The sequence below is a fragment of the Dipodomys ordii genome, unplaced genomic scaffold (genome assembly GCF_000151885.1).
Source record: "Dipodomys ordii isolate 6190 unplaced genomic scaffold, Dord_2.0 Scaffold47, whole genome shotgun sequence".
Classification (NCBI taxonomy): domain Eukaryota; kingdom Metazoa; phylum Chordata; class Mammalia; order Rodentia; family Heteromyidae; genus Dipodomys; species Dipodomys ordii.
In genome coordinates, this window is record NW_012267263.1 from 4,852,582 (window position 1) to 4,862,271 (window position 9,690).

Genomic DNA, 9,690 nt, shown 5'->3' on the forward strand with positions numbered 1-9,690 from the left:
GCGACTGTCAGGTTGTGTCCCTCGCTGGAGACCCAGCTGTGGCTCAAGTGGTAGAGCGCTAGCCTTGAGCTGAAGAGCTGAGGGACAGCGCCCAGGCCCAGAGTTCAGGCCCCACGACTGGACCCAAAAAATAAAAAATAAAAAAAAATAAAAACATCTCTTCCTTGGAATCCACTTTCAAAGCTGATCTTAAATTCCTATATTAAAAGGGTATAGGTAAAGACCCAGCACATGTTCAATAAAGGGTACTGTACTCGCTGGTACCCTGACTGCTCTGGGTTTCTGGAGACTCCCTTCAAAACTCCATAAAATACTCCGCTGCTGCCTGGCACACTGGTCTCTGCTACCTTCACACCTGGGTGGCCTTTATTTAGGAAGTTAGACGAAAGAACTCCCAGCTGCACTAGGACTTTGTCTTCCACTCCAGGTCTTGAATCTGGCTCGCCTTGTAGGACCCTGAAGAGACCAGCAGAGGGCGGAAATCCGAGGCGGGAGTAAGGCACGGAGGCGGGGCGTGCTCGCGGCGTGGCCACGCCTCTCGCCCGTCCTGATGGGGGGAGCCCGACTCTAAACCCGCCCATGGGTGTGGCCAACGGGGGGAAAGACTGGGCGGGCGCGTGCCGCCGGAGGGTGGAGCTGAGACCGACGCGTGCTTCCGCCGCACCGTCCGGCAAAAAGTGAAAAAAGAGCAGTAGGCGTGACCGGAAGCTGCAGGTGAGTGAAGCCGGAAGCAGGATTAACCCGGGCTTGGACGACCCGCGCGGAAGGTCACGCTGAAGTTGGCGGGAGAAACGCACGCCGCGGGGAGGCCCGGTCCCCGCAGGCCCGCCTGCCAAGGCCCGCCGGCCCACGGGGCCTTAGCTCTCGGGACGACGAAACCTCACTGTTAGGAACGGTTAAACTGTGCGGGCCCACAGCCCAACAGAAAGAGGGATGAGGTTCCAGGTAAGTTACTTGTCAGAAAGGTGGCCAGGAAATCACAGGGTTTTATGGAGGAGCCGGGCCTGCTCGGAAGAATGGATTCGATTCTGTTGTTGTCTGTGCTCTTGTTTGGAGTGTACTTTTTTCTTCTGCCCAAATGAGAAGCATAGATGGCCGTGCATAGTGTCAGTGGAGGGTTCCTGTGAAAGTAAACCTAAGAAGGAAATCGTTAGGAAACAGGCATGAGGGTATCGCAATACAGATCAGAAAGTGAACTCGACAGACCGGATCCGCTTTCATGGGAAGTTGAAGAAGAGGGTCGCCATGGTGACCTGAGAAGAGTCAGGAGGACATGACCGGGCCTGGAAGCCTCTAAGGAAGGTGATGCTTAAGGTAGCTCGGATGTTCAGTTTCTCAAGCAGGTCTGGCCCTGGGAACCCATTGTTTTAGCAAGTCTCCTGCCCCGCCTGTCAGGCACTCATCATCTGAGAGAGTGGGAGAGTGGGCTTTCCTATTTCGATTTAAGATGCTGGGCCTGAGACTGGGCTAGCAAAGTTCAAAATATTTAGTTATGAGAACAAAGCAGATTCCCATCAAAAACTAACCGTAATTAAAAGATGCGGCTCAGTAACACCTGCAGTGCCACACTCTTGGTTGCATCTCCTACAAAACAAGAATGTGGGGGGGGGGGCTGGAAGCTGGGCTCAAGTGGCTCACATTTGAATTCCTACTCAGGAGTCTGAGATCTGAGGATCAAGTTTCTAAGCTAACCTGAGCAGGAATGTCTTAGAGATTCTTACCTCTAATTAGCAAAAAGCTGGATGTGAAGATGTGGCTCATTTATTAGAGTGCCTCCCTTTAAGCAAAATAAATAAAGGAGAACAGGAGACTTTTTAAAAATGATTTTATAGAACAATTTTTTTGCCAAGCTTTCAAAGGCCTGACTGTATCATGACAACTAAAACAAGACATTATGTATAATTCTGCACCTGGAGCACAGAATAAACAAGATGAATCCAAGGCTCCTCTAAGAGTAGAGTATACCCTGGCCTAAGACTAGGGTAATCTCAAATCCATACATTGAGAGGAGGAGCTCTCCTTGGGGTCCATAAGACTTAGGAGAATTTGGCTTATTAGTGATCCAACAGCTAGTAATTGGACAGGCTGATCAGAACGTTTGGTTGGTAGTCCCTGGTTTCACTAAGTTGGCATTTACATTTGTTTTAGATATACCTTTGTTTCTACTTTTTCTATGTGGTATGATTCTTATCATTTAGGGTCAGTTGAAATGCTGCATGGTCACCAAGGCCAGTGTTTTGGTTAATGTGTGAAATTGTTTCTGGCACATATCAGATACTTGCTGTAACTCTTTGTTCTTGCTTACACCATTTTCATGAGACCTAGCCTAAAGTTTTCTCTCAGATACACATTCTCAATCATCCCTTACCTGGTCCTACTTTTTCTTTTTCCTATGGTCCTTATCACCTTTTGATTCGCTGATGAATCCGAAGTGCCAAGTGCAATGCATGCCTTGTAGTAGATGCAGAATTGTTGAATTAATACCTTTATTATATGTCATTCACACTATACACACAGTGCTTGAGTGGAGATGTCTTGTGTGTTATCAGAATATTCAAATTAGACCAAGACACAATCTGTGATCCACACATTGGACGAATACATGAACTGGATCCATTCTGGAACCCTACCAGGATTCCAATTTTAGCCAATATACTGTAGATGGTGGTTACTTCATCAAGGTAAATACCAGTTTGAAATGTCTTGGTTGGAGATCCTTGTATATAGAGCGAATTCAGGTTATCTGACCAGAACAATATGAACAGAAGAATAAGAGATGGGAAGGATAGGACCCTATAACAAGTTAACTTTTCAACACATTTCGTATTGGCAAGATATGAATGGTTTATACATGATAATATTTAGTTCTCTCAATTATGCTATGAGTTCTAAGGCTATTGCAGCAAGTAGCAACTAAACTAATTCTCTAAAATTATTTACATTGTAAATGGAAGAGCCACTATTGAAATTAAAACTCTTAACTACTTTGCTATCCTACCACATTTTACATATGCTAAACAAGAATGAGAGCCTTAATCTTAGGAAAGGATATGTTCCAAAGTCTTTGAGAATCTCCATTTCCACAAATACTTTTAAGTTTAGTAGCATCCAACACAATTGCATCTATTCATTTCCCCCTTGAATCACAATAGAAGAGGATCCTATCTGCAGATAAAGGCTGCCTTCCTTTCTGAATTCTGAATCCCTACACCACTACTTTCTCAGGGACCTCCCTTTACTAGTGTTGGCCTCTCCTACACCTATCATCATCTAAATAACTACAGGTTCTTTATATCTTACATCCTTTCCTAATTGGATTTCTTCTAACTATTGCCCTACCTTTTCTACTTCAGTAATGAAAAAAATAATTCATCTGCCCTTAGTCTCCCATTTCCTCAGGACATCTGGTTCATAACTTTCTTCATGATAATCTATTTTCAATATCTTCTGTCATTGAAGCTTTCATAATATCACATTTTCATTTTTTCATATGAAATTTATATATATGAAAAGCTGCCCTCACATTCCTGAACCTTGTCCTCAGCTACCCTGTGCTGGAATTACAGGCAGTCATTACTACCCTCAGCAAAATTCTCAAGTTTTTGTTTGTTTAGCTCTCCCTTCTCGCTCTGCGTATCTCTTCATCTTCTCAGGGTTATATTGAAACCTCTTGTCCGTTGATGGAACCCTCTTTGGACATCTCCCATAACCTCATTTACCATCTATTCATCTTGGACCCATAGACTCTCAAGTCTAAATGAACTAAACACAGTCAAAATAAATGAAATATTTTCATTCCCTCTCTCCTATAGATCTTTTCTAGGAGGTATGGGTTGAAAATATTTAATATTATGTACTTTCTGTGTGCTCAGCACTCTTCTAAGAACTTTTCTTGTATTTGTTCATCTAACCTAATATACTGTTGAGTCCTTATCCACAGGTTATATAATAAGAGAGCAGAACCAGAAAAGCCAACTGGTTTGCTTTAGGTTATCCATCTGGGATGTCAAGAGTTGGGATTTGAATGCTGTCAGATATGAGTGTGTAAACTTGTCATTAGGACATGATCCCTTCTCTTCCTTCCCTTCTCCCTCCCCCATATCTCTAATCACTCAGCCAAGTACCAAGTACTGTAGATTTTCCATACTTAAATCTATAGGTGGTGATGCTAAAGTGTGACTTCCAGTCAGTCCCTGGCTTCTTTAAAACTGTGTAGCACTAGGCTGGGCACTGGTGGTTCATGCCTGTAATCTTAGCTACTCAGGAGGATGAGATCTGAGGATCACAGCTCAAAGCCACCGGGCAGGAATGTCCATGAGACTCTTATCTCCAATTAACCACCAGAAAACTGGAAGTGGCGCTGTGGCTCAAAGTGGTAGAGTACTTGGCTAGAGCTGAAAAGCTCAGGGACAGCGCCCAGGCTCAGAGTTAAATCCCCATGACCAACAAAACCAAACAAACAAAAAACTGTGTAGCACTTCCCCCATGATTCTCTGAGTACAATTCAAACATTAAACATGAATTTAAAGATTCTTCACACTCTGACCTCTTGCTGTTCTTCTTTGCTTTTGCAACTCCCTATTCTTAACACTCATCAGTATCAGTACCAGCTAGTAGAATTAAATACTATGTGAGGATCCTGGTTGAAATCCTTTTCCTTACCTGTTACATCTGAGCTGTGATGTCATTTCAACTAATTAGATGATTGGATGGCTCTTATCACAGCACTTGAACTATATTTAACTTATTGCATTACATGTTGTTAATGCCGTTCACTGGATTGTAGAGACAGTAAAATTTCCTTAAAGGCACGCAGAGTCCAACTCCTTAATGTCTGTCTTAGCTATTCCTCTCTCTTTCTATGTCTGCTAGCCGAATTTGTACTCTCATTTTCTCTAGCTTGGGCAATTGGATCAGTCAATTTCTTTTTTTTATCTTTTTTTTAATTGTGAAAATACCAGATAGAGGGGTTACAATTACATGGGCAAGATAATGGGTACATTTCTTACCAAGCATTGTTGCCTCCTCCTCTGTTTCCCCTTTCAAACCCTTCCAATCTCCCACTGCCCCCAGTCAATTAATTTCTGTCTTTGGCCCTAGTCTCTCCTTTAATACATGTTCAATATTGCAGAGACATTATGGTGGCTTACTTAACACTTTCCTGCTTGAAACTTCTGTAGGTCGTAGCTGCTCTTAGAATCCAAATGTTTAGGACTACATGGGCTAGTTTCCTGTCTTCTATATCCCCTTGCTTCCGGTGCCTAGTAAGCATTCCAAAAGTATTTGTTGGATCATCAAATCAAGATTCAAGGGTGAAAAGTATGGCTCAAATGGTAGACTACCCTGCCTAGCAAATATGAGGCCTTGAGTTCAAACCCCAGTATCATCAAAACAATAAAAATAAATAGAAATTAACCAAAGAAAAGCAGTCTGGGAATATAATTCCTAGGACAGTGTACCTATAGGCTTCTATGGAGTCAGAATATTGGTAGTGTAACTTTGTCCTTAGGAGGGAATCCCCAGAATATGCCTGACTATTTGATGACTCCTTACTTTTATATGTGAGTGGAACACAGAGCTCTCATCAACTTGATAAACTATCAGATTTAAGACTCAATTCAATATTTCCCTTTTTTTTGGGGGGGGGGGTCCGGTCGTGGGACTTGAACTCTGGGCCAGGGCGCTGTCCCTGAGCTATTCAGCTCAAGGCAAGTGCTCTACCACTTGAGCCACAGCACCACTTCTGGTTTTTTGGTGGTTAATTGGAGATAAAAGTCTCACAGACTTTCCTGCCCGGGCTGGCTTTGAACTGTGATCCTCAGATCTCATCCTTCTAGTGGCTAGGATTACAGGCATGAACCACTGGCACCAGGCAAGACTCTCCAGATCTTGGACAGAGGGAATGTAAGCTAGTTCAACTTTTCTGTAACATACATTTTAAAATATGAATGATGAGAATGTGGATTCTTTAACCTAGAAATTATAGTTTTAGGTCATTATAGTTTAGGTCCTAAAGTAGGATTACAGACATCTTCAAAAAAAAAAAAAAAGAATTTGAGCTGGGAGCTAACACCTGTAGTCTTACTCGGAACACTGAAATGAGGATTGTGGTTTAAAACTAGTCAGGACCGAAAAATCCATGAGACTCTTATCTTTAACCACCAAAAATGTGGAAGTGGAAGTTTGGCTCAAGTGGTAGAGAGTAGTAGAGTGAAAAAGCTAAACAAGAGCTTGAGGCCCTAAGTTCAAGCCCCAGTACCTGCATCAAATAAACACTTAAAAAAAAAAAAGGAAAAAAATGATTTAGTTACAAGGTAATCAGAGTACACTTTTTTTTGGGGGGGGGGAGGGATAATCGCAGGGCTTGAACTCTGGGCCTGGGCGCTGTCCTTGAGCTCTTCAGCGAAAGGCAAGCATTCTACCACTTGAGACACAGTGCACTTCCAGTTTTCTAGTGGTTAATTGGAGGTAAGAGTCTCACAGACATTCCTGTTCTGGCTGGCTTTGAACTGTGATCCTCAGATCTCATCCTCCTGAGTAGCTAGGATTACAGGTGTGAGCCACCATCGCCTGGCTAGAATACTCTATTTTGATAACTAGTATTTTCTGCCTTTTCTCATCAAATATTGCTGACATAGTAACATGTAAAATTATCCAAACAAATTTTTCATAATCTTGCCATGTAATTCTTCCTAATATGATTGCTTCTCTCTGACCTCAGGGGCTTTATTCCAGTTTAAAAGCAGTAAATCAAATATCCCAAAGTCAAATAGGAATTATTTTAAAACATTATATAAAAAAATGAACATCTCTTTGTCCATAAAAATATTCAGGAAGGTTTGGGAAGGTAGCTCAGTGGAAAAGTGCTTGCCTTGCATGCATGAGGCCCTCGGTTCAATTCCTCAGCACCACATAAAGCAGTAAAAAGCCGGAAGTAGTGCTATGTCTCAAGTGGTAGAGTGCTACCCTTAAGCTGAAGAGCTGAGGGACAGCGCCCAGGCTCAGAATTCAGGCCCCATGACTGACAAAAAACTAGCTAACTAAATATATATATATATATATTTTTTTTTTTTCAAGAAGGGATTGTTCATAACACAGAACAAGTAGGGGAATACTACTAAGATACTGATAGGGTAAACTGGTATATTTAACAATGAAATTACATAATAATTAAAGCTGATGTAAAAATAGATTTAATATTGAGTGAAAGCCAGGCTCACTAATGTACACATGTAATCCTAGCTACCTGAGATGCTGAGGCAGGAGTATCATCTGAACCTAGAGCTCAAAGCCAACCTGAGCAACATAGTGATTCCCTATCTCAAAAAACAAAGGTTTTCTAGGGAGTCCGTATGTGTATGGGTACATGCATGTATATATAGTCAGACATAAGATTGGTTGTTTATACCAAAGTATTAATTGTGATACTCTCTAGGTGGTGTGATTATGGATTCTTTTATTTTCTCTTTTTAGCTTATCTGTTATTTTCTCATTTGTGAATTTATAATATTTGGCCTTGCTATATATAAAAATGTAGTTGGTACATACTTCTTGAAGTTAATCTCATTTATTTCCATTGAGTACCCTGCTGTGATAATGCTAAAAGGCAAGAAAAGCAGATGGATTTGGGTGCTTAGATAAGTTTGGATCAAATACAAATTATTGATAGCTAGAAAATGAAACTAATTTTATTTTCCATTCAATTAATATGTTTGTCTTCCATTTTTAAAAGCATGCTGATCCCATTTTCAGTGAAGAATTGCTTCCAGTTACTTTGTAACCACAAGGTTCCAGCAGCTGGCTTTAAAAACACAGCAAAAAATGGGCTCATTTTACAGTCAATCTCCAATGATATATATCAAAACCTGGCTGTAGAAGACTGGATCCATGATCATATCAATCTAGATGGCAAGCCCATTCTTTTCTTTTGGAGAAATTCTCCCTCTGTTGTAATTGGTAGGCATCAGAATCCTTGGCAGGAATGTAACCTGAATCAGATGAGAGAAGAAGGTATAAAACTGGCTCGGAGAAAAAGTGGAGGAGGAACAGTCTACCATGATATGGGTAATATCAATTTGACCTTCTTTACAACTAAAAATAAGTATGATAGAATGAAGAATCTAAAATTAATTGTGCAAGCTCTGAACTCTGTCCAACCCCAGTTGGATGTGCAGGCTACCAAAAGATTTGATCTTATACTTGATGGACAGTATAAAATCTCAGGAACAGCTTCTAAGATTGGCCGGACTGCTGCTTACCACCATTGCACCTTACTGTGTAGTACTGATGGGGCCTCTTTGACTTCTTTCCTGAAGAGTCCTTACCAAGGGATTAAGAGCAATGCTACTGCTAGCATTCCTGCTGTAGTAAAAAATCTTTTGGAAAAAGATCCCACACTAACTTGTGAAGTACTGATGAACGCTGTTGCTGAAAGTTATGCTACTTATCATCAAATTGATAGTCATATTAACCTAATAAACCCAACAGATGAGACACTGTTTCCTGGAATAAAGAGCAAAGCCAAGGAACTACAGACTTGGGAGTGGATATATGGCAAAACTCCAAAGTTCAGTGTAAACACTTCTTTTAACGTATTATATGAACAGTCATGTGTAGAAATTAAAGTGTTCATAGACATAAAGAATGGAAGAATTGAAATGTGCAATATTGAAGCACCCGATCATTGGTTGCCACTGGAAGTATGTGATATATTATGTTCAGGTTTTATTGGCAGCAAGTTTTGCCCAATAGAAACTACTTTGATGACAAATATGTTACTTAAAACATATCCAGAAGACTATGAATTACATAGTAAATGGAATATCCTCTGTGAAAAAATGAAAGGAATAATGTAACTCCAATTAACTTTCATTTACTGGAATTCAAAGTGGGGTTTGAATTCATGGCCTCACACTCTAGTTTGTCTTTTTTACTCACAGCTGGCACTCTACCTCTTGAACCACACCTCCAATCTGCCATTTTTGCTAATTAATTACAGATGGAATCTTGCAGACTTTTCTGCCCTTTCATCTTAGAACCAAAATCCTCAGATCTCACTCTGCTGAGTAACTGATTACAGGTGTGAGCCACTGGTACACAGCTGGAATAATAAAAAATTTTAACTTCATAATAATAAAAGGCTTAGTCTCTTGGTGCTTCCCACCTGAAATTGTTTATCACCTAACGTAACCTTTTCTGTTGTCCTCTAGGATATGCATAACTGTGCATTGTTTTAATATCTGGCATACATTTATATTTTAGCAGCTTTTATATATCATACTAGACAGTCTTAACTACAGAGTTCTTTGGGGTTTTTGTTTTTTGTCAGTTGTACGGCTTGATCTCAGGGCCTGGGTGCTGTCCCTGAGCTCGTCAGCTTATGGCTAGCACTCTACCACTGGAGCCACAGTGCTATATCTGGTTTTCTGATTAATTGGAGATAAGAGTCTCAAGGACTTTTTTGCCCTGGCTGGCTTTGAACTACAATCCTCAGATCTAAACCTCTTGAGTGACTAGGATTTCAAGTGTGAGCCACAGGTGCCTGGTCAGTTCTTTGTTTGTTTGTTTTGTATGGGTATTAGGCAGTTTTTTAGAGAAACAGAAACTTACAGTTTCCAAGGTTTCGGTTCATGGTTGACTGGATCCATTGTTTGTAGAGAGGCAAAATGTCATAGCTGCTTAACTCAGCAG

General features: G+C 41.0%; 1 protein-coding gene across 4 annotated transcripts; it reads left to right on the plus strand.

Moving 5' to 3' along the window:
• The first annotated feature begins 640 nt into the window (after positions 1–640).
• On the plus strand, positions 641–8,957 carry Lipt1 (lipoyltransferase 1). Of its 4 annotated transcripts, none has more exons than XM_013019869.1 (2): positions 641–714; positions 7,733–8,957. In XM_013019869.1, exon 2 carries the CDS (start codon positions 7,734–7,736, stop codon positions 8,853–8,855), a length of 1,122 nt encoding a protein of 373 aa, XP_012875323.1. In that variant the 5' UTR covers positions 641–714; position 7,733; the 3' UTR covers positions 8,856–8,957. The 4 variants fall into 4 exon arrangements, with proteins under 4 accessions (XP_012875323.1, XP_012875322.1, XP_012875325.1 ...); XM_013019868.1 differs by lacking the exon at positions 641–714 and adding an exon at positions 730–945; XM_013019871.1 differs by lacking the exon at positions 641–714 and adding an exon at positions 1,024–1,302.
• The last annotated feature ends 733 nt before the right edge of the window (positions 8,958–9,690 follow it).